The 26,786-nt window shown below is 34.5% G+C and overlaps 1 protein-coding gene across 14 annotated transcripts in view; it reads left to right on the top strand.

The window, feature by feature from the left end:
• Positions 1-10,493: 10,493 nt before the first annotated feature.
• LOC146998209 (uncharacterized) overlaps positions 10,494-26,786 on the top strand; it is a 32,304-nt gene continuing 16,011 nt past the window's right edge. For 2 of the 14 annotated variants that reach the window (XM_085813647.1, XM_085813649.1), the window contains exons 1-2: positions 10,687-11,063; positions 12,168-12,277. In XM_085813647.1, the coding sequence (XP_085669773.1) occupies positions 12,275-12,277 (3 nt within the window). In that variant the 5' untranslated portion in view covers positions 10,687-11,063; positions 12,168-12,274. Of the gene's footprint in view, positions 11,064-12,167; positions 12,278-26,786 lie in introns of all 14 variants that reach the window. The other 12 variants (XR_015040372.1, XR_015040371.1, XR_015040369.1 and 9 more) reach the window with 12 other exon arrangements.

Raw genomic sequence — 26,786 nt, 5'->3', positions numbered from 1 at the left:
AAGTGGCTACAAAATTGAAAAATTCCTTCTATGTTGACAACTGTGTCACTTCAGTGAATTCGAATGAAGAAGCAGAATACTTTATTGCAAAATCAACTCAGTTAATGGCAAGTGCTAACTTTGACTTAAGAGGGTGGGAGCAAACAGAACTGAACAGTGGAAAATCTACAATGAGTGAACCATTGAAAGTACTTGGTCTTCTGTGGGATAAATATGAAGATTCTTTGTTTCGTGACATCCCTAATATCAACTTGATTGATCTCTCAGTGACGAGACGAAACGTTCTATCGATTGTACAGAGAGTTTTTGACCCAATAGGTTTCACATGCCCTTTTACACTCCTTCCAAAGTTATACTTGCAAAAGAGCTGGGAAACTAAATTGAGCTGGGATGCAGAGCTACCTGAAGATATTAAAAGAAAATTCTTGAAGTGGGTCAAAGAATTGCCCTTGTTATCCTCTGTGAAGATTCCCAGACTACTTTCATTGACAGAAGGACAATCGTTTAGTTTGCATACGTTTGCCGATGCTTCACAGGGATCTTATGCAAGTGCAGTGTATTTGAGAAGTCAAAATAAAGAAATCAAAGTGACCTAGTGCAAGCCAAAGCACGAGTGGCTCCCTTGAAAAAAATAAGTATACCACAACTTGAATTGCTTGCTTGTCTTATTGGGGTGCGATTAACATCATTTGTTAAGAAGAACCTTAAGGTCGAAATTTCAAAGGAATATTACCGGACCGATTCATCGACAGCACTGTTCTGGATAAAGAACGTAGAAGTTTGGAGCACTTTTGTGAATAACAGAGTTTCAGAAATTAGAATCCTACCGGATCCTGAAAATTGGCATCATGTACCAGGTGCGGAAAACCCAGCCGATATGCCATCAAGAGGATGTTCTGTGAAGAAACTCATTGAATCAAGATGGTGGAAGGGCCCATCTTGGTTGGCACTGCTGGAAGAAGAATGGCTTCGTTCTATCCCAATCGATAATAAAGAAGAGGTTAATACTGAAAAACGTAAATCAGTTATAGTTTCGTTAAGCAATGTTAGCGATATGTCTTCACAATTCTTTGTCTATTTTTCAAAGAATAAGAAAATACTTAGAATGATTGGGTGGATACACAGATTCATAGGAAATACCCGAAAGAGGAAAGAAGAAAGAGAATCAGGAGAGTTAAAAGTTTATGAATTGATAAGGGCTGAGAAATCTATCGTGAAGATTATTCAACATGATTCTTTTTCATCTGATGATATTAAGAAGCTGAATTCAATAAGTGTGTTCAAAGATGACGAAGGCATTTTACGTGTCAGGTCTAGGTTGACTGAAAGGAAAGACCATGAAAATTCTATTTATCCGATGTTACTTCCGAAGAATCATAAGATTGTGGAGAAATTGATTATTGATAAACATCTCTCTATGTCTCATGCAGAAATTCACGTACTGATGTCAACACTTAGAGAGACGTTTTGGATACTGAAAAGTAGAGCTACGATTCGAAAAGCTTTATATGCATGTGTCAGGTGCAGGAGACATGGAGGTAAACGAATACAGACTGTGCCTGCTACTCTACCAGAAAAAAGAGTTAGAGAGGCTCGTGTTTTCGAGATTGTCGGCGTTGATTTAGCTGGCCCATTAATTTTGAAGGATAAAAGAAAAGCTTGGATTTTACTTTTCACATGTGCTGTTCTCAGGGCGGTCCACTTGGAATTGATTTTGTCCCTTTCAAGGATTGTTACTTGGTCTTAGAATATTTATTGCTCGTAGAGGGAGGCCATCGATAATTTATAGCGATAAGGGAAGCAATTTTGTCGGATCCAATAATCTCTTGAGATCGATTGATTGGAATACCATTGAGATAGAAGCCGCCACAAACAAGATCGACTGGAAGTTCAGTCCACCCGCAGCACCATGGTGTGATGGCTTTTGGGAACGACTTGTTCAAATGATTAAGAAGCTTTTGCGTCGAGTCCTAGGCCAGTCATGTCTGAATTATGTAGAATATATGAGTGTGTTGTGCGACTGCGAAGCAACTGTGAATGCCAGACCATTCACTTATGTGTCAGAGGACTCTGATGATCTCCTCCCTTTGACACCGTCCTTGTTTTTAGGTGAAATTCCAGTCTTTGGAGTTCCTGACTTGGATCATCTTGATAACGTTGATTTCAACAAGAGACTGAGACATTTACAGAATTTACGAGAGCTCTTGAGAAAGAGATTTAGAAATGAATATCTCGACCTGCTAGTGCAACGTCCATCTACAGTGCCGATTTCTCAACAGATAAAAATCGGTGATATAGTTCTTATCGAATGTGATGACAAACGCAAGGTGTTGTGGCCTCTAGCAAAAGTAGTTGAACTATATCCCGGAAAAGACGGAAACATTCGAATAGTTCGTGTCAAAACCATGTCTAGAGAATTATTTCAACCAAACCAGAGAATCTTCCTTCACGAAATACCTTCATCTTTGGAGTCAGATGAGGCAAATGAAACTGAGAGGCAGGGTGAAAACAGTTTAGTCTCAAAATTACCAAAGAATAATTCACCTGAAGATTTATCAAAGGGCATTAAGACTGTCGTGACTAGAAGTGGACGACAAATTAAAATTCCATCTAGATTTCTAACCTGAACACTACTTGAGTTATTTTAGAGTAGAAATTTAAAAACTTAATTTTTTTCTTTTGTTTACTATTTAGCCTTAATATTTGTATGGACAGTATTTTTTATTATATTTTGTTTTGATTGATTAAGTATACGTCATCAATCAAAAGGTGGGAGTATTGTTAGAACCCAGCCTCAGTTGTTATTTTTCTTTTCATAGTTTATCACTGTAAGAGTGGCAACCATCTGATCTTTGTTGTAGTTTGTTGCAGTTCTATGGATTTTGAAAATAAATATGACGCTGTAGAATTTTATATGTAAAGTTATTTTATTTTAAGTTTATTAGGAGAAAGGAGAACGGTCAGTTCTTGCAAATCTCGAACACCCTTTATTATTCCGATAAGATTTAACAAAACTCCACCTGGGAGTGTACAAGTAAAGCCCGCACTTTGGACTTGAACTTGTAGTGTCCCAGTTATTGGATGAGAAATAATTATTTTTTATTTCATATATTTGTTCATGTGTTTAATTATTTTATAAAATTAACTTTAATATTTTGTTAATATTCATATTTATATATCTTTTATGCTGAATGGCAATAAGTAGTTCATATTTATATTTAAATTTCTTTATGCTGAATGGCAACTAGTTCTAGTTCTGATTCATGATTGCTAGGTTTTGGTTTCAAAACGTTGCTCATAGCGTCGCATTTCGATAGCTGGAAAATAAAATGCAATAACTTAGCTATTTGTTTATAATTCATGCTGTTCCTAGTCATAAATTAATTTTAAACATTAGTAGCCAAGGCTACATCGTGGTGACCCTGATTAATTTTCGAAATGTTAACAAATGACTCTTCTGAAACTGCTATGAAAAATACGATGCAGTCACCGGAGCTTCATAAGGTGAGTGTAAAAATACCTCCTTTTTGGATTGATAAACCGGAAATATGGTTTTTTCAAGTTGAAGCTCAGTTCAAAATTAGTAATATCGTTTCAGAAGAAACGAAATTTAATTATTTAGTTTCACAGCTTGAACCTAAGTTCGTCGAAAATATTTGGGACATTGTAACGAACGATAGTGCCACAAAATATTCGGATGCTAAAATTAGGTTATTACATTTATTCAAAGAAAGTGAAAATGTACGGATTAAACGTTTGATTACTGGTATCGAACTTGGAGACATGAAACCAAGCCAACTTTTGCAGAAGTTGAGATCAGTTGCTACTACAGATGTGTCTGAAAATCTAATCAAAACTTTATGGCTGGAGAAGCTACCTGACTCAATAAAAAATATATTATTAGTTAGTGATGAAGATGTAACCAAGTTAGCGTCTATGGCAGATAAAATTAGTGATATGAATCGGAAACCAGAAGTATTTAGTGCTAATGCTCCTTCCGTTCCCGCAAATGATTTGTTGCAAAGAATTACCTTTCTTGAACAAAAAATTGATCAAATAACCATTCGCTTAAGACGCAGGGACTCGGATTTACGTAATTCCCGTTCACGATCTCGAAGCCGATCTCGTAAACGATATGACCCTACTGGCAAATTTTGTTCTTATCACTTTCGTTTTGGAGCAAAATGCATTCCAGAGAAATGCCAGCCTCCGTGTGCTTGGGTAAAAAACGATTCCAAAAACCAGGAAAACTCGAATCTGCAGTAGGTTCAGCGGCAAACGCTGCTGCAGAAAATATGAAGGATTGTCGCAAATTTCGTTTATTCGTTCGTGACCGAAGATCAAATTTGCACTTTCCTATTGATAGCGGAGCTGACGTAAGCATAATTCCTGCTACTTCACAGAATAAATGTAAAACTGAATACAAACTGTATGCAGCTAATGGCACAGATATTTCCACTTATGGCATAAAAACGCTAACTCTTGATTTGGGATTACGTCGTGATTTTCAGTTTCCATTCATAATTGCTGATGTCACAAAAGGTATTTTAGGAGCTGACTTTCTTCACAAATATAAATTGCTTATCGATATAAATAAGAAAAAATTAATTGATGGCTTGATGGCGTAACACAGCTTTGTGTCCAGTGTGATGTCGCTGCTATTTCCAGTGATTACTCAGTAACCACATTAAATAAATCCATAAAAATTTTCGATTTACTGTCGAAATATCCCGAAATTTCTAAACCTAACCTTTTTCCTACACAAATTAAACATGGTGTTACACATTTTTTTACGACTGATGTCAACCCGTTTATTTAAAGGCACGACAGCTCGATCCAAAACGCTTAGGTATAGATAAAGAGGAATTTAAATTTATGCTTGACAATGGAATAATTCGTCCATTAAACTCCCAGTGGTCAAGCCCCTTGCACCTTGTTACGAAAAAGGATGGTTCATATCGTCCTTGCGGAGACTACCGACGATTAAATGCGCAGACGATACCTGATCAATACCCAATTCCTCGCATTGAAGATTTTCATCATATTTTAAGAGGTACAAATATTTTTTCTAAAATTGATTTATTTAAAGCTTATTTTCAAATTCCCATTGCAGAAGAAGACAAATGTAAAACGGCTATCATCACTTCTTTCGGTTTATACGAATTTAATGTAATGAGTTTCGGTTTAAAAAATGCTCCTGCAACGTTCCAAAGATTTATTCACGAAGTCTTTAGAGGATTAGCATTCGTTTTTCCCTATTTAGACGATATACTCATTGCATCCAGTACCCATGAAGAACACGAAAATCACCTTGAATTAGTTTTCGAAAAATTACATACATTTGGGTTAAGAATTAATGCTTCAAAATCTGTATTTGCTGTTCCACAAATCGAGTTTCTAGGCTACCTAATTACACCTAAGGGTTCCCGTCCTTTGCCAGAAAGAGTTCAAGCTATTACTAACTACAAACGACCAGAAACAATTCATGAACTTAGAACTTTTCTTGGAATACTTAACTTTCATCGTCGTTATATAAAGGATGCAGCGAAGAATCAAGCATTGTTACATGCGTATCTCAAGGGAGCTAAAAAGAGGGACAAACGTAAAATCGAATGGACTGAAGAAGCTGAAAAACAGTTTGAAACGTGCAAGAATGCCCTGGTGAACACGGCACTGTTGTCTTTTCCCAATTCTGAACTACCTCTGGCATTATTTACAGATGCTTCAGATACGGCGATTGGCTCAGTGTTGCAACAATATGAAAACTCCTCGTGGAAGCCAATAGCATTTTTTTCTAAAAAATTAAGTGATACTCAGCAAAAATATAGCACCTATGATAGAGAACTATTAAGCATATATCTTTCAGTTAGACACTTTAAGCATTATCTAGAAGGAAGAGTATTTACAATTTATACAGATCACAAGCCCTTAATATTCGCCTTTCGTCAAAAACTTGACAAAGCAGCACCTAGACAGGCTCGCAACTTCAATACATCTCCCAGTTTTCGACTGATATCAAATATGTAAAAGGTGAGAATAATATTGTGGCGGATACATTATCTAGAGTTAATGAAATTTCATCAATAGATTATGATAAAATAGCTGATGAACAAACTCAAGATGAAGAACTGAAGAGTTTGCAAACCACTACTTCCTTGAATTTCAAGCAATGTTCTCTACCTTCGGGGAAATATTTGTGGTGTGATACATCAACTAAACATATTCGGCAGTATATTCCTCAGGCTTTCAGAAAACACGTCTTTCAACGAATTCATGGTTTATCACATCCAGGAATAAAATCGACTATGAAATTAATGACATCAAAATTCATTTGGCCTAACATAAAAAAAAGATGTACAGTTGTGGACAAGAACCTGCATTCCTTGCCAAAAAGCTAAAATCAGTCGGCATACCAAAACAAAATTTGGTGAGTTTGAAGTACCACCAGGAAGATTTTCTGTCATCCATATCGATCTCATAGGACCACTTCCACCATCTAAAGGGAATATTTATTGTCTTACTTGCATAGATAGATTTTCGAATTGGATATGAGCAAGTCCTTTAGAAAATATTTCCGCTGAGAACGTCTCAAGAGCCTTTCATAGCAACTGGATTGCGCGTTTCGGAACGCCAAGTAAACTCATTAGTGATCGTGGATCCCAATTTAAAAGTGATACATTACGTGCTTTGTCCAAAATCTGTGGCATTAATTTACAACACACTACTGCCTACCACCTCGTGTAATGGCAAAGTTGAGCGCCTTCATCGAACATTAAAAACAGCATTAAAAGCCCACAACAACATATCTTGGATGGACACGTTACCAACAGTACTTTTGGGTTTGCGTACTGCTATTCAAGAAGATACCAATCATTCTATTGCACAGTAGTTTATGGCCAGAGTCTCAGACTTCCTGGAGAGTTTTTCAGCGAACCAAGTATCCAGACAGCATCGGAGACTTTTGCTAATAAACTCCAGAAACAGATGGAAGTTGTTGGACCAAGACTAATTCGTAAAAATTCATCTGAACAGATATTTGTATAAAGACTTAAAAACTTGTTCTCATGTGTTTCAGCGAATAGATCGGGTAAAAAAACCTCTGGAACCTCCTTATGAAGGACCATTTCCTGTTATTGATCGCAAGGACAAATATTTTACTATTAGCATAAAAGGAAAACATGTTAATGTATCCCTGGATGGCTTGAAACCAGCATATATTTTAGCTGAGAAAAATTCTCAGTTGATACAACCTGACTACACTAATTTGCAGAGACCAGACTCAAATTCGGATGTGAATCAAAAACATTCTTGCACAGGCAGAACTATACGTTTATCTGTTAGATTCAAGGACTGACTAAATTATTTTGATAGTGGTTAACACTGCAATACTAGTTACTACCTATTTCTCCATCTTCGTAACGTAACTTAGTTACTGGTGGGGGAGTAGTGTAGTGGCCCAGTTATTGCATGAGAAATAATTATTTTTTATTTCATATATTTGTTCATGTGTTTAATTATTTTATAAAATTAACTTTAATATTTTGTTAATATTCATATTTATTTTTCTTTTATGCTGAATGGCAATAAGTAGTTCATATTTATATTTAAATTTCTTTATGCTGAATGGCAACTAGTTCTAGTTCTGATTCATGATTGCTAGGTTTTGGTTTCAAAACGTTGCTCGTAGCGTCGCATTTCGATAGCTGGAAAATAAAATGCACTATTTGTTTATAATTCATGCTGCTCCTAGTCATAAATTAATTTTAAACATTAGTAGTAGTTTATTAGGAGAACGGTTAGTTCTTGAAAATCTCGAACACCCTTTATTATTCCGATAAGATTTAACAAAACTCCGCCTGGGAGTGTACAAGTAAAGCCCGCACTTTGGACTTGAACTTTTAAACGACTAAGAATTAAACTAAAACTACCCAGGCAGCACGTCTCCAAAAATATACGTATAATTTTGGTGAAATAAGCGTATGGTATTTTTTGCACGTTACTTTTACAAAATTTATACGAATGAAAAAGGCTGAAGTTACTGTTGACTCTTTATCGTTATTTTCCACACGTTATTTTTACGAAAATTATACGAATCCGAATGTACTGAAAAAAAAAAAAAAAAAAAAACTACCACCATAATGGTATATTTTATTCGTCACTTTTACGCATATTATACGAATCCGAATGTTCTGAAAGAAACTACTGCCTTTATGGTATATTTCATTCCTCACTTTTACGGATATTATACGAAGTCTAAAAAGATTGAAAATGAAGTTTATTAATTCAAAATATTTAGTGCATTTTTGGCATTTCACTTTGTTTTCCTTTTCCACGAACATGAAAAAAGGGGCATTCATATATGAGGCTAAAATTTTTCCATGAATTTTAACATGTGAGCTAAATCTTTACGTGCATTTTTGCAAAAAATTATAATTTCTTAATTTAAAGATCTTCAAAATAACTTATTTATTTTCTTATATCAAATTTGTTATTTTTATTCATATCAGCACTTACATTATTTTACACAATTTACTTTCTTTTATGAAAATCCTTTTACCCATTTAACTGGAATAATCTGTATATTAAATTTGTGTACTTACTGAGTTTGGTACAATACTCGCCTTATTTTATTTAGCAAATGTGGGCATTTAAATTGGAATAAGACTAGCAAATCTTTCATGTCAAGGAATAGAACAATAAATAGAGCAGAAGATGCTTGAAAATGTTTAACTTCTTGAACAATAGTTTAATGTAGACCAAAGGATCATTAATTATAATCAAAGATATACTAATATTTTTATTTAATAATAATAATAATAACTCTACGAAATTGCAAGCTGAATCCTGATATTTTACATATATTTCAGTTCCTTTAATCTTTGTTATAAAAATCATATGAGGCTAATTTTTTAAAATTTTGTTTAATGTACGGAAAAAATGATATAGCGATTTTAATAATTTTTATATGAGGAAAAAATTAATAAATAATGTAAAAAAATAATTATATTATATTTTATATTTTTTCTGAAACAGTTAAAGACATTCTTAATATGGAGATCTACAGAATAAGTACAAGGGTCCAGTTAAATGAACTCAAAATTTGCATAGTTAATTTTACGCTAACTTATAAAAATTAACCGGATTTACGATTATACACTGAGCATGCGCATACACAGACATTTCTATTTTTCGTAGAAAAATTGAATTATTACCTTAATACAGAGATGCTGTGAATATAAATTTATATAATGCAAAAGCAAGTTTATTTCATATGCTAATTTAGAGGCTTTCTTAATATGTTTAATTACAAAGAAAAAAAAAGCGTTGCAATTCCTGTTCACTGACCAATGGCAAAGCAGACACTTTCTACTTCCGGTTGTGGCGGGATATTTGTGAAGTCAGCAATGGCGATCAACTCCCCGCCCGATCCATGCTGGATGTCCTCAGGGCAGTCTTGTCTCACCTCTGCTCTTCAATATCTATATCAACGACGTGCCTAAGGCACCTAGTATCGATTTAGCTTTATATGCAAACGATACGGCCATCCTAACTCAACATACCAACATCACCACAGTAATCTCTACATTACAGAGTTACCTTTCAGCCTTAGAACTCTGGCTCGGACTGTATAAAATCAAAATTAATGTCGCTAAATGTGCTGCCACTTTATTCATCCGAAGAAACATCCCTCGTTTAGATAATCTAATTTTCTTCGGTGAACCTATTCCCTGGGTTACTACTTACAAATACCTTAGTGTTCTGCTAGACTCAAAATTAACTTGGCAACTTCACATTCAAAAAATTATTGCGAATGCGGAAGCTGTCAACGCCAACCTGCGCCCCTTTTTCGCTAAAAATAGCGACCTGTCACTTGATAACAAGATCTTGCTTTATAAATCTATCATAAGGCCTATTCTCACTTACGCGAGTCCCATCTGGGGCTCAGCTGCTCTGACTAACCGTAAACACGTCCAAATTTTTCAATCAAAATTTTTACGGCAGATATTAAACGCTCCATGGTTCATAAGGAACGATGACATTCATAACGACCTCAAAATTATGCCCATTAATCGCTTTATACAGCGACTTTCGGAAAGATTTTTCAAAAACATCCATCTTGTTGGAAATCCAGTATTACATACCCTGCCGGTATATGATCCTGCGGTTGCCTCTTCTAAAAAGCGACCCAGAGCAATCTTACAACCTGATTATGCTCAACTACCTTTTAAACGGCGTCGGTATTGGAATACAGATGCCCAAGTGGATGCTTACCTCTCGTTCCTAAACCCCGACCGCCCCCGCGTTAACAATGCGTAAGGGCATTGACCGGAGGAATCCTGTTCTTTAACTCTTTAAGAAGAGCCTTCTAACGTTTCTTTAACAAGGGATAACCTATCTCCGCAGCCGCACGCGACTGCACTTAATTTCTCAATAGCTTCTTAAAAGCTTCTTCTCCACCCGCTAAACGGGTTGCTTTCGACCCCCTAAGGAGACCTTTTAACGTCGCACTAAATAGCGACCAATAATTTTCTTCTCCTCCTTCAGTGTATCACACTGAACTGCTACTAGAACCCGCCCAACGGGTTTCGCCCCCAGCCCTTTTTGCCCAACTCTCCGGATTGCTTGTCCTAAGGATTTTAATTTGCTGTTGATATCAAGAATCAAGGAAATGTATTGCACCTTTTTATTCTTTTCAAAACTTTTTGAATGTTGACTCCTCTCTCAAAATTTATTCCTGGCCCTTTTTAAACACAAAATTTAATTTAAAGAATTTCTAAGAGTTTTCCTTTTTTTCTCATGCGGAAGGCATTATCTGAAAAGCTTTTATTTTTATAATTAGGCTTCAAAATCTTCCCTTATTAGATGAACCCCTCTTTTGATGTAATTATTCTATCTCTGATGATGTGGAGTTAAAGGCGTAGCCTAGCGCACTCCGTAAATTAACTTCCTTGATCCTTGATCAATGGCGATCAAAAAGAATGGTAAAGTCGCAAAGAATGCCGTTTGTTCGTGGATTGGCGTTTGTGACTGAATCCATCGATGTTACTAATTATTTAAAGAAAGTAAGTGAATATTTTATATTTTCAGTGTTTAATACTCGTACTTTCTTCACTTATGTAAAATTTTATAAATAGCGTTTGTGTAGGAAATGTGATTTTCCATGTGTTGTTCTTTTGTGTACGTGCCTAATGATTCATTTTTAGGATTTGGTACTGTTAATGACATAGAATACCAAATCAATAAATTGAAAAAATTTTGCACTAGTCCGTTTCTTACTGTTTGTGTCACTCCTGTTTTTATGTGTCTCACCTTTTTATAGTTATATTATTTTTACTCAAACGTTTTAATATTTATCTTAAAGCATACTGTAATTAAGCAGGAAATAGCTTTAAATGGAAAAAGAAAGGCAATATTAACATGACTAATTGTTCAGAAATCTGTTATGGAAATATTATCTACCTTATGCCAAAAAATAAAGCATGTAACTCATTTATTTATGAAATTCAAAATTTTTTATTTGCTTAGTGTTTTCCCTAAAATTAATTTAATTTCTTATATTTGAATTTAGTTTTATAAATTTGCTTTTATATATAATCTTTAACTCAAAGATATTGTGCTATTAAAAAAAGAAATTTTATGCGATGGAAACACAGGTACTTTGTTCCAAATCTGTGTTCATTTTTTTTTAATATATACTGAATTTTCATGCACTTGTAATTACTCAAATATATCCTTTCATGAATAATAAGCAAGTCCTTTCATGAATGCATTTCTTTTTTGTTTGTCTGATTTTGTTGTTTTAAAAGATCTGCCATAGTTAAAGAAAGAAAATAAAGTAAGAATGCTTTACTTTCAGTTTTGAATAAATTTATTACTTTTTAGTGCAGCTTCGAGTTTCTATAAACATAATTTTCGAAGTCAAAACTTGATAGTTATGTTAATTATTAGACTTGCATGAAAAAATTTATTGAAAAATTAGTATTTGATCTAAAATACCTTAAATTATTTGAATTATATTTTACTAAATCACGTATTTTGATATAACTAGATAGTTTAAAAAATGAAAATTGTAAATGTGCAGAAATGCTTGTATAAAACGAAGAAATTGTTTATATTTTTGTTGCTTTTTCCCTTATAAATTAAATATATATATATATATATTACAGTCTGGGGAGTCAGCACCCTGCTGAATTGTAGTAAACGAGACATCCAATCTACTAGACCATCAAAGACGCAGATTTGGATTTTCTATTTCATAGTTATTGAAATCATAATGGTATGTTTGTTTTGCCTGTTTGGAACAGCTTCTAGCGTCTAGGCCCTCAGACGCTAGTTTCCTCCTGGTTCCTCCCTGAACATCTGCGCAGATTACTGCGCATGTCGTCATTTCCTGAAGGCGCCTCGTATTTACTATTACAGTCAAAAGTCGTTAATTCGGACACCCATAATCCAGAATGATCTATAATCCGGATCTCAAAGCTACAAACTTTCTGCGAATGCGTCGCATTCACGCATGCGCACAGCCATTTAAGAGTGCGCGTAAGACCTTTACGTCTGCGAATATGTTTGTGCGCATGTGCGTTTAATGTGTAATGGAGGTATAAGCTAAGCTAAAAATTCAGTTAATATTGCAGATTGCGTTGTTCCTTAATCTTCGAATTGGATCCAGCTTATTATTTTTTGCAGACTGTTAGAGCAATTTCATAAAAGTAAGCTTGAACTTTCAATTATGTCAAATACAATTTCCCATATATATTTACTAATATGTAATTTGTATCTACAAAGCGAAAGTATGTTTTGAAATCCGAAATCTGTTTATCAATTTCACGCAGCGGATTGGAAGTTGATCTGTCAGCACTATCCTTATCTTCAGGGCAGATGTTTTTATTTTATTTGGCTTATAGTTCCTTACTAAGTGTAGTATTTCATCTCGATGTACTCCGTCTTTGATATGATTTAAATCAAGTTCCTCGTCATTATAATTCGCTTCCGATAGTGAAGAAAGTGACCCAGAGGTTATTGAAAACGAAAACATTTCGATTGACAAATTAGTCGGTATTCTCAACACAGCAATTATAGGACTTGAACAGCGGAACTTTGTAACTAAACAAGAAATTATGTCTGTTTAATAGAATTAAAGAGAAAGTATTATCACATGAAATGAAGCAACTTATATTGAAAGAAATGTTTAATAAAGTAAAATAAATATTAAGCTTTTTCTTTTTGTAAATTTTGATACCCTTTAGATCATAATTGTTCTTTATTTCATAAATTACGGTTTCATATTTTTAATTTTGTAATTTCTGCATGCCATCTTACCAGATTTAAACTGATGATCTATAATCCGGAATCGCCGAAGTCCCGACGAGTCCGGATTAACAACTTTTGACTGTATTTACTCTGCTCTTTGACTGCTGTCGTAGCGTGTGATCGCTGATACAGTTCTCTTTTTTATTTTGCTTCGATTATTATAGTTTCTGCACAAAATCAAGAAAAACTTCCCATTTCAGGGCCAAGTACTTCTGTTTCCTCAGAAGGTATTTTTGTTTCTAAATCGAATCAAAATCAGGAAGGAGTAACCGTATGCGATACTTCTGATTGTGTTGCGAGTGATGTGGTTCATTGTGCAAATGATTTTAGTATAGCTGAGAGTGATTTTGTCTGCCGTGATTGCTTAAAACTTTCAACTATAGATACAATTTGAAATGCCATGCATATAAATTTCATTACAATAATACTATATTAATTGAGTCTCTGAAAACTAAGTTCTAATAGTATGGTTGATTGTGCAAATAATTTTAGTGTGGCTGAGAGTAATTTTGTATGCTCTGATTGCTTAAATATGTACCAAAATAAATGCAGTTAGAAATGCCATACCAATACATTACACTCTAATAATACTACATTATTGATTCTTTAAAAAGTGGTCAATTACCAAGCTACAAATGTGAGGACTGCTATCTGAAATTTAGTGACCTAAAAAATTGGAAATATCATCAAAATAAAATTTATACTTCTGACAGGTAATTATATGTGTCCTGTATGTTATGCTAATTTTGAAAAGCGAGAAATAATATTTCATTTGAATAATGTTCATGATGTAAATTTGAATCATACTGAGCTAGAATTTAATTCATTTGATGATTTTTTGGCATGGAAGGCAGAAATTGAAAATAATACGAAATCAAAATTTCTTATGGAGTAAGCATATTTAATATACATGGATATAATGCCACTATTCAGGAAATTTTATATCAGAAAGTAAAGGTTTGAGTCACTTAAAAGTCCTTTGATAGCAATAAAATAAATGCATATTGCCCAGCTGCATTAAAAGTAACAAAACATACAGATGGCAAATGTGTAGTGTCATATCAGAAAAATAGGGCCCACCAGCGGCCAAGCGGTAAAGTCTCTGAACACTGGTTGTTTGGTCCGAGGTTCGAATCCCGCGAACGGACTGGCTGCATGGGCGTTTTCATGGTTTTGCCCATGTGTAACGTGTATACGAACCAGTTTCCCTTAGAAAGTGCGTTAAAATCCTAGTATACGGTGCAGCCTTGGCGCGACTTTGAAAATTATCGCCAACACCAAAAATGATCCAAAGAACGTCTATATATATATGCTATGCACACATAGTATATGTATATACACACATAGTATATATACTATATACATAGTGTATACTATGTTTAACTGTATATTTTCTTTGAATGACCCGTTAACTACTCGTCGTATATGTCCTGATTTTACTGCTCATCATAAAGTCGCCAAATCCTGTGTGCACTGGATACTGGATACTAGGATTAAACTGAAAGTGCTCCATGAAGGCATCCCTCCCCTTAGGCAGAGAGCCCTCGAGGCTTTTCTATAATCTCACACACACACACATATCAGAAAATACATTCTGGGCATCGGAATGATTTAGGTCACTTATTTTTAACAACAGATGAAATAAAAAATATTGCATCAAAGATAGCAGCAAAAATTTCTCTGGATAATATTTTAGATGAAATTAGAAATTCTCTATGAGATGCTGGGCTTGAGAGGGTTCATTTACTTACAAAACAAGATTTACATAACATCAAAAAATCTTTCAATTTGTCTTCTAATTCTGTTAAACATGAAAATGATTGGGTTTGTGTAGATACATGGGTACCTGAAATGCAAAATTCTGAACTTCCGTGCATTTCATTTTATAAAACCCAGGGATCAACATAGCATGAGTGAATATTGTACACGATATTCATTTCTAAAAGGAAATGATTTTGTTTTGATAATGATGACAGAAGCACAAAGAGATATACTTAAAAAATTTAGTTCTGACTTGTATATGTATTGAAGGTACACATGGGGTGAATGCATACAGATTTGAACTCATAATTTTACTTACAATAGATGATTTGTGCCAAGGATTCCCGTGTGCATTTTTAATTTCTAATACATATGATCAGCCAGTGCTATCATTTTTTTTTTTTTCATGTATTAAAGAAAATGTTGGGCAAATACAACCACAAATATTTATGTCTGAAATGGGTTTACTACAGAAATGTCTTTTTTGTGCATGGCATATTGATAGAGCCTGGACAAACAATTTAAAAAAAAAAAAAAATCAATGGTCTTGAAAAACAGGCAAAAACATATAAAATTATTAGATCTCCCTTAGAAGAACAAGACATTCATACTTTTCATATACTGACAGAAGCAGCAATAAAATTACTTAAAGAAGATCCTGACGCTATTGAATTTGTAAATTACTTTGAAACATATTATTTACAAAATACATCTAGCTGGGCATACTGTTATAGACTTCATACTGGTGTTAATACGAACATGCACATCGAATGAATTCACCGAACATTAAAATATATTTATCTTCATGGAAAAAATGTTAAGAGATTGGATAACACTATACATGGTATTATGAGATTTGTAAGAGATAATATGATTAATTGCTTAATTACAGCAAATAAAGTTAAATTAACAAGATTTGGGTTTTAAGAATGAGACATAAAACAAATGAAACACTATGTTTATAAGTTACAGAGAATGAGAATGGGTGGTCTGTTTCATCAACACATACAGAAATATACACTATACATGAAAGTAACAAAACTTGTACATGTCACATACAGTGCACTGTGTGTAGTCTATGCATTCATTGATATACTATATGCAGCTGTATTGATTCATCAGTTTGTAGAGACATTATTTTTTTGGATGCAGGCAAGATGAAAAATATGCAATGCCTTCGCCGGGAATCGAACCGCGGACCTCTGGATACACATCACACCATGAAGGCATGCCAAGAAGGTGGGAGAAGATCGAGTGGTGTTTTTAGGGGACCTAATTGCCAAATTCTGGGTGTGGAGAACAATCATCTAACACCCTTTTAATTCGGGCGCCACTGTACAGACATTAGAATTTTACATTGGAAGCAAGAGGGATTGAAAAATTAGCAATGCCTTTGCGGGAAATCAAAACGCGGGCCTCTGGAATATGCGCCCAGTGTGCAGACCACCACACGAAGAAGGCGGGAGAAATACCGTATAAGTTAGGTGGAGTATGTGCGAACACACTAGAAATACTGCTACTTATTAAATACATTACTTACATCAGCACACTAGAAATACTGCTACTTATACTACAACTACAATACATAATGAATTATCCATTTATTATAGATGATGAAAATGAATTTTTAATTAAGTAGCTGAAAAAAAAAATCGCAGACCCTCTCACTGGAACACAGAAAGAATGAATTAAACATGTTTAGAATGGGTAGATTCATTAAAATCTGACAAACAATGTGATGTGTTAAACAAGATTCTAAAGTCAGCACCACTACAACTAGAAGTTGCTGATATGTTAAATGCACAAGAAATACATTTCCCAACTGCTAATAAAGATATTCCACCTAATAAAAATACAATACCCAAAAGATTCTCAAATACAAAACGAAAAGGAAGCTGACAAAATAGTAACTTCACAGAATGAAGATAATAATACCATTCTAAAAATTATTTTGGATCACAAAAATTTTACACATAATACCACAGAAGAAACTTAACACATCTAGTGAAAAATATATATTTTAACAATAGTCATTAGTACCTATTCACAATTCCTTTTGTCCATTTTTATCATCTAAAACATCTTTCAACTGCCTGTAAGTGTTTTATATGTGTCAGATGATATTTTTTCTTATTTATATAATATCTCTCTCTTTCTTCAGAACTTCCCTTTAATAATAAGATAATTCTCACTCTGATCCTTAAAATGATCAGGAACAGATGTAGAAGTTCATAACAGGGTTTTAAACCTTTATCTCAGGTCCTCGTGGTAGGCTGATGTATTCTGTGATTAATGAGTAAGTCCATTTTTGTTCATCCTCCTTGCATTACTGTCTTCCTTCCTCCCCCCCCCAAGTCCAACAGTACCAAATATTGTTCATATAATCAATCATTCATTGACTTTTATACTGTTCAGTCAGTAGATTATTACCAAACGTTTTAATGTTGATAAATATATTTTGGTGAAACTGAGTCAATCCCAAATTTGAACACTAAGCAATATTTTCTACTATTTAATATTTGTCAAGTTTTTTATTTTCTAATTATTCAACCCCATGTACATTCACATGTTGTGCACTCGTCATTTTATTATGTGTAGAATAGTTTAAAACTAACTGAACATTGTAACAATCTAATCACAGTTTTGTGAATTGTCACATGCTGCTACATTTTTATTTTGGGGTTTTAATTATTAATAACATTAAATAGTAGAAACCTTAATTTTTTTTAATGCTAACTAGCTTTACGTATCTGGTAAAGGTACCTGGTATTCCTGTACCTTGAATAAGGCTTACTTGTACATTATGTAAACTTGTATTTTATGCTAATCAGTCCCCATTCCCACACATGTTGATGTCAGCATTTATTCGTATTCCTTACATTTTACAGCAATAATTCATAAGTTTGTCTTATGGATATCTGAGATATGAAGGACTATGTAAAGAACACGTTCCCCCCCCCCCTTCGGGGCCGAATTTTGAAAATGTTTGAAATTGGTTTTTAGGTATTCATATTCCATACATTTTAAAGCTAGAATTTTATGTACATCTGTTTCTTACTTATATGAAAAAACATAAAAACACGTTTTGCCCGCTGAATCTTAAAAAATCGCTTCTTAAATAACATCTTCGGTACAAAAGGAATAAGCTTAGTTTTGATACCTAAGTTTAGACTCCTAAGTTTTAATATCTCTAATAGCTTTGGGCGATGATCTGTAGGTGAATAAATCAGGAATTCTTCCTTTATGTATAGATTTATAATAAAACATCTGAACAAATAAATATGTATACCAATTAAAAAGAAAACTATTTCAGAAAAATAAAATAATAAAAGAGATTAATTTACACTCAGTAATGCGCACCAAGTTCGCAACGTTTTAAACGCGTGCCATTTTAAAAAACCGGCTTTTACCACGCCGAGCTTTTTGGAGTAAACATACTGCGCGTGAATCTGTGAAATGATCAGGGAGGAAACTAGCATCTGAGGGGCTAGACGCTTGTGCCTCGTGCCAGTAGCGTGGTTGCAGTAGCCCGAGATGGAAGCTCTTATTCCTTCTCTTGCTGCCTGCGAGGTTGGGTCAGTGATAATGTTCTTGAATGCAAGTACTGCGCCAATTAAAATTCATTGTCAGGTCTATGGGACAAACATCATGAGTAAAGCAGATGATGCATCCTTGTTGTAGGCAGTTTTCAGAAGGTCGTCAAAGTGCTCATAATGAAGAGTGCAGTGGCAGACAGTCCCTCATTAATGATGATCTTGTTGAGCTTGTACGGCAGCTTGTGATGGAGAACCATCGCTTCACGATTACGAAGCTCAGCAGCCATTTTCTGCAGATATCACAATCCTTGTTGCAAGAGATTGTCACTAAGCACCTGCTGTTCAAAAAATTGTGTGCCAGGTGGGTGCCGAAATACCCGACATCTGAACGCAAAATTGAAAGCTTAGGAGCAGCACTGACATTTCTGTAACAGTTCTGACGGCGACAAGTTCCTCGATGCGATCGTAACGGGCAATCAGACTTGGATTCTGCACTTCACCGCGGAAACCAAGGAGCAGTCAATGCATTGGCAGCATAGTGGATCTCGAGTCGGGACGAAATTCAAACAGACACTATCGGTACGCGAAGTGATGTGCACAGTGTTCTGGGACAAGAAGGGCATTCGGCTCATTGAGTTCCTTCGTGGTGAAACAGTAAATGCTGACCGTTACTGTGAAACACTGTGGAAATTGTGACGCGCCATTTGAAACAAGAGGCATGGAATGCTTACTGCAGGTTTTGTGCTCCTGCATGACAATGTTCGTCCACATACGGCTCAACGCACAGCAGCAGTTTTGATGGAATATCTGAATAAAGTGTTACCTTTACAGAAAAGTAACACTTTATTCAGATATATATATATTCAAATAAACTACAAACAATAAATAGCAGTGACTAAATAATATATAAACAAAACAGCCGCTGATTCATAATTAGCCATTTAAAGATTTTTTAATTCCATGTGCCTGGGCAAATATTTCCTCCATAATATCTTTAATTTTTGATTTTCTATGTTCATCAATAGTAATGACTTCAAATTAGCTTGCTTTATTGTACTCCTTAATCTACTTTTTACAATTTTTTATTTTGAAAAAGTTCTTTCACATTCATCGTTATAGATAGGGCGAGTACAAACGTATAAGCAAAAAAGACATTGGCATACACAATACTACATAAATTATATTTCAAGAGTAATTTATATGCACACAAGAAATTGCATTTAGCTTTGGATGAATGGATGAATGCTCATGAATAGATAGATAAAGCTGTTTCTCTTTCTGACTCAATATTAGATTCAGAATAATGATTTTCAATTGAATTTTTTATTATTTCACATTTAATTACTAGGTCCTGATATTCGTCCTTAAGAATTTTAACCAGCTGTTACACCTGCATAATGCCCTAATAATATAGAAAAATAGTCGAAAGTGTTCGGCGACAATGGCTTCAAAACGTTTTGGGGATCGAGAAGAGATATGTCTTCATTACAACTTCCTATGCCCTTTAAACCTACTATTTATCGATTAAATGGCGTTATCCAATATAAATGTAAAGACAATAACTTGTTTGATAGAGCAATTTAAATTATAGTCGGCCGATTCTTCATCGTCTATTTGTTTCACTTTTGGTATCTTTTAACAGGTAGCTCTTTTTTTATATCACAACCCAGCCTTTCTAGTTTATTATTGTAATCCCTTGCAAACAATTTTGATGCATTAAATGTTAAATTGAACTTTCTAGAAATGGCTTTTTAAAGAACTTGCAGTCTGCCTAACTATATTATATGCTAGGATGTAATCTAATCCTTTAGTCTGCAAATATTTCATTACTGGCTCAGTATATTGAAATATTTTCAAATATATATGAGCAGACAAAATTATTCTAAAAGTTGATACTTTATCCAGAATAGATTTTGCCATTTGTCGTATCTGTGCATTTTGTATACCATTAGAAGATATACTTTTCAGAGAAAGTATTAATTCTATGCACATATCCTCCCTCGCAGGGCTGTCTCGCCGAGTCATCTGTGTCAATTCGATTGTTCGAATTTCTTGATCAGCCCATAACCGCACCAGCCCACCAGCCTTATCCACCACTGAATCTTACGGATATCTAAAGTGTGAAGAAATATATGAAAAACATGTTTTCTCCCTGTGGCGACATTGTAATATGCTGCCAGTCTGGTAACCCATAACAATGAAAGACAAAATAATATTTATTCTATTCCATTGTTATGATTATTACGATCTGTCTCAATTATGGTACTACCTTAATAAAAATTGTATTACCACAGTCCCCTACCCCCTTGGGGGCCGAATTCTCAAGGGTAGGGGTCCTTGGGAGGGTCGAACTTCTGAAACTGGTTTTTAAGTATTCATGTTCCATACATTTTAAAGCAAGACTCTTGTGTACATTTGTTTCTTCCTTATATGAAAAAACGTAAAAACATGTTTTGCCCTTCCCCCTTGGGTCCCGAATTTTCAAAAATCTCTTCTTAAATGACGCCTTCGGTAGACAAGAAATGAGCTCCTAGCTTTTGATATCTGCATCTGTAATAGCTTTGGGCGATGATGTATGAATGAATGAATGAATTAATATCAGGAATTTTTTTATATATAGATTTATAATTAAACAACTAAAGAAAACGGTGCAAATGGGAAAACACAAATCAAAATAATATATTATTTGATAGAAAATGAGAAACAACCAAAAATCAATATCAAACATGTAAATATGAAACAGACTTAAAAAGAAAAATACTGTTGAAAAACTAATAAAAGAAATTAATTTGCACTGAGTAATGCGCAGGCATGGCGTGGGTGCCAGCTGATTCCTTTCTGCATGCCAAGCTCCATGACATAAACACGCTGTGCATGAATCTGCGCAAATGATCAGGGAGGAAACTAGCATCTGAGGGGCTAGACGCTTGTCTTTAGTATTGGTCCTTTTGGCGACAAACTTCGGTCGCCAATGTTATACCCGGCTTTGAAGATCGGAAAAATATGGCGGATTGTCAACAAAACCTGATCTAGACTAAATAACAATCCTAAAAAATAAGCTCTTGATCAGAATAAACAGTCTTTCTCTAATTTTCAACATTTCTAGTACTGTTATGATAAATTCTTGAAACACTACCATAATGAATTTATGCCTGTGATTATGTTATCAGTAATGAAATTTACAAAAGGTTAATATTTTAAATTACAAAATATAATATTAATGTATTAAACATTAATATTTTCAGTAGTTAGTTAATATTTATATTATATTAGTACTTAGCTAATATTTTAAATTTACAAAAGGTTAATTTTTATGTTATGAATAATGAAATTTACAAGAGGTTCATAAATGCATTTCAAACTAGTAGTATATGTTACTTTAGTTTCTTAGATTCTGTTATTAAAAGAAAATAAAAAAAAAATATTTCAAAGTGAAGGAAATCAAATTAAATTACAATGAGCAAGTTTTGTAGCAGCGTTAGAAATACTTTTTATGATTAAATTTTGTAAATGGTAAAAATATTAAGAAGTGTATTTTTTAATCCTTAAATTTATTACAAGTAATTTATGTTTATAATTTAAAAGCTAAAATTAAATTACCATAATGAGTATATTTTGTACCAATGGTAATAATACAACAATCATCATAAATGAGGATTTCTGTGAAAAATTTGAAGTAATTGGAATCCACTAGTGTTAGAGTGATAAGGCACTGAACAGTGGTAGTTCAGGCTGGCTATATGAGAGTTTTTGTGGCTTTTCGTACACATAATGTGAATCTGAGCCAGTTTCTCTTAAAAAGTACTTTATGAAGGCATCCTTCATTTGCTAGCCAGCATATATATTTATTTTCTCTTCATAATTCTCTCTTATTTTCTAATTTCTTAATTCTAAATCTTACTTCTGAAGTGAAGAAGTGTTGCATCTATAGGTCGAAAAATATGGTCAATATGTTTGCAAAATCCTGTTCAGTTTTGCACAGCATTTAAATAAAATAAATAATTTGTATATGATGCAAACAAAAATGCATTACACTATTTCATGTAGTGAATAATTAATCAAGGCATAAAGTATAATGTAACATTTATTTTGTAACCAGAGTTATTTTATCCTTGGGATCTTTACTATCAATTTCATCCATCCATTTTCCCACCAGAATCTAAATGAAGTTTTTAGTTTGTAAAACAAACCGTGTTTGCCTTTCGAGGCCACGTTACTAGGTTGCTAGATAAGATTTGTAGTCTTCAGTCTTGCATTGTAATTGCTGATAGTTGAATTCCATGCCATTTAAGTTTTTAACCAACTTTGCATTAAATTGATTTATTTGAATTTAAATTTTACATTTGAACTTAATTGTTATCATAAGTTATCTTGCCACAAGTGGTTGACTGAGTTGTAAGCACAAAGTGAGCCTTCTGTTCTGTACATCTAAACTTTATAAGAGAATAAAAGTACAGTCAAAAGTCGTTAATCCGGACTCGTCGGGACTTCGGCGATTCCGGATTATCGATTTTTCCGGATTATAGATCATCAGTTTAAATCTCGTAAGATGGCATGCAGAAATTCTAAAATTAAAAATATGAAACCGTAATTTATGAAATAAAGAACAATTATGATCTAAAGGGTATCAAAATTTGCAAAAAGAAAAAGCATAATATTTATTTGTTTACTTTATTAAACATTTCTTTCAATGTAAGTTGTTTAAGTTTTGCTTCGTTTTATGTGATAATACTTTCTCTTTAATTCTATAAACAGACATAATTTCTTGTTCAGTTACAAAGTTTCGCTGTTCAAATCCCGTAATTGCTGTGCCGAGAATACCGACCAACTTGTCAATCGAAATTTTTTCATTTTCACTAACCTCTCTGTGATGTCTCTCTTCTTCATGTCTTATCATCATGTCATGGCACATCGAGATGAAATACTAATTTGGTAAGGAATTATAAGCCAAATAAAATAAAAACATCTGCCCTGAAGATAAGGATAGTGCTGACGGATCAACTTCCAATTCATTACGCGCCCGCTGCGGCGTTCCCCCCGCCGACCAGCGTGAAATTGATAAACAGATTTCGGATTTCAAAACATACTTTCGCTTTAAATCCTTTTACATATTAACAAATATATATCGGAAATTCTATTTGATATAATCGAAAGTTTAAGCTTACTTTTATAAAATTGCTCTTACAGTCTGCAAGAAATAATAAGCCGGATCCAATTCGAAAATTAAGGAACAACGCAATCATCAACATTAACTGAAATAGATAATTAGATAATTTTAGCTTATACATCCATTATACATAAAACGCACACGCGAAAACGTATTCTGCACTTGCGCACACTCATATGCGCAGTCGTAAAAGGTCTTACGCACACGCGTAAACGCCTATGCGCATGTGTCAACGCGGCGCATGCGCAGAAAGTTTTTAGTTTTGAGGTCCGGATTATAGATCATTCCGAATTATGGGTGTCCGAATTAACGACTTTTAACTGTATATCTTAACTTAATAAGAATATATCTAAACTTTATAATAATAACATTTAAAGACATTGAAATCAGTATCTAAGTGCTTGGCATGTAGTCAAAATTTATATATAAATTGTACTCTTACTTTTATTATAGAGTTTTCATTACAAAAAATTCAGATTTCTGGTAGATAAAATGTTTAAGTAATGTAGAAAATTGGCATAAAATTTAAAATAAAAAGTCGACTGTTATGTCAACATACTATTAATAAAAGTAATAATACTCAGTGAAGGTTATTCATATACAGCTATTAGGTTGTAAGATTTACAAAATTTGAGAACTGTAAATTATAAGCAATATATTCCATAATATAAGCAACATTATATTTTTTATAGTCAGTCAAATTATAAAAATGTTATAAAAGCAATAATTTTGGTCCTGATTTGAACCTATGAATTCATGCAATTACACATCCATACACTGGTGTGCAAAAATTAAGGACGAGACGGTATTTTCAATATAACTTTGTAAAAAAGCTTTCCAAATCAACACATTTAATACCGTAAGATCCCCAATACGTAAGGACATGAGTAATGTAAGCAACACTTACTAAAAGAGAAATCAGAGGGATAAAAAGAAGCTTTATTGAAAAAGTAGCATGGAGCGCAATGCGACTGAAGGCAGAAACATCCCTGTGATGGGTGTCCAGCAAGAAACATCAGGTCTTGAATAGGGGATATGATCTCCCCTGACTGCTAGGCAGGTTTCACAGCGTCTGCCCATGCTGAGAATGAGGGTGCCAATGAGTTGTTGAGGCATTGCTGCCCATTCGTCTTGCAGTGCCAATCGAAGCTCCGGAATCGTTACTGGTGGTAAGGTACGAGCTGCCAAGCGTCTGCCTAGAAAATCCCATACATGCTCGATGGGATTGAGATCCGGAGATCGTGCCGGCCAATCCATACGTTCAATATCCTCACTCTCTAAGAGCTGTTCGGCAGCTACTGTGCGATGACATGGTGCATTGTCGTCCATGAAAAGGAACTGCGGACCCATAGCGCCTCTAAAAAGACGCACATATGGAAGAAGAATCTTGTTACAATAACAGGTCCCGTTGACTGAACCTGCGTCGAAGATGTAAAGGTCTGTATGACTACCAAGCATGATGCCTTCCCAAACGAGAACACCGCCACCTCCATACCTGTCCCTTTCAATGATGTTCGAGGGATGATTGCGGCTTTCCCGCTCTCTCCAGATGAGTATGCGATGAGAATCGCTACTCAGACTGAATCTGCTCTCATCTGTAAAGAGTACTCGTCCCCATTCATGGTCTCTCCAATTCCGGTGTTCCCGGCACCACAGAGAACGCCTTCTCCGATGGGCAGGCGTTAGAGGTACACACCGTACAGGGTGTCATGCAAACAGACCAACACCGTGCAGTCTTCTGGCCACGGTAAAACGCGATATCGGTCGTCCAGTTGCCTGTGTCGTGTGTCTAGCGATTTCTCCCGCTGTCTGCCGCCTGTTTCTTCTGGCCTGTAAGGCAATATACCTATCATCTGCAGGTGCGGTTCCTCGTGGAGGACCACTACTAAACCCTCGGATAGCTGTTCCTGTAGTTTGAAATTGTCTCCAAAGTTGTGAAACGATGCTGTGAGCAATTCCGAACTCTGCAGCCACACTTGTCGTACTGCGGCCTTCCTCCAACTTCCCAATGATTCGACCTCGGGTAAAAGCATCCAGATGTCATCTAACAGATTGATTATTCACCATTTCTCGCTGAGTCAGCAACTCGGTGTGATTTTAACTTCTATACGGCGTGCAATCTCTTTGCCAGAAATACTGATCTTACACCGACAACATGCTTTATACTACTCAGACACTCCCCCATTACGTCTACCTGCATATCTGCGCATGTGCTACCGTACATCACCTTACTTAATCTCCTGATTGGTCTTTCTGTCCGCTCTGCCTCTTCGTTCAGCTGATATGCTAATTTTTTGACTTCGTCCTTTATTTTTGCACACCGTTGTAGTTTTAATATGAGGCAAAAAGCTATTTTTAGACCATGGTAATTTTGATCTCCTTAGCAAAGGAAACACAAAGAGTTTACCTCATGCTACTGAAAATGTTTTTTTTTTTTTTTTTTTTTTTTTTTTTTTTTTTCAAGGGGGGTGGAGTTTATAATAATATGCAGAGCTGACATGAAAAAATGTCAAGACTCATGTAATGGAATATTAAAAGCATCAGTTTTAACTATCAAATTTTAGCTTTTTTAAAAGTATTTTAAATGTTGTGCTTTCCTAACACAAACGTAACTTTAAGAAAAACATGCAATTTATCCCTCCTGCCAACAAAGCTCTGATACCTACCAAATTCGTTAAAGTTACGTGGAGAGAAATGGCGGCATGTTTATCAGCTCAGTATTTAGGGTTACCAAGGTTATCATAATTTTACATTTATCGCTCCAAAATGTCGCCAAACGAATTTCTCGCCAAAAAGGACTAATACTAAAGCTGTGCCGTTTGTTTAAATTAGTACTGTTTATGAATGTGATAAAAATAAATTCTGATAAGCTAAGAAATTATTTATTTTCTATTAATTATAAACTGTAAATAATGTAACCAATTTTCTTCATAGTGTTTACTAAACATTTTTTTAAAGGGAGGTAGTCTTATTTATACAATTCTTGCAGAGATAGCAAGAAATAAAACATT

This window comes from Stegodyphus dumicola, chromosome 3, assembly GCF_044657685.1.
Source record: "Stegodyphus dumicola isolate Sdum_Otavi_A_Nest chromosome 3, ASM4465768v1".
Classification (NCBI taxonomy): Eukaryota; Metazoa; Arthropoda; class Arachnida; order Araneae; family Eresidae; genus Stegodyphus; species Stegodyphus dumicola.
Note: the sequence above shows the minus strand (reverse complement) of the source record. Positions and strands in the feature narration are given on the sequence as shown.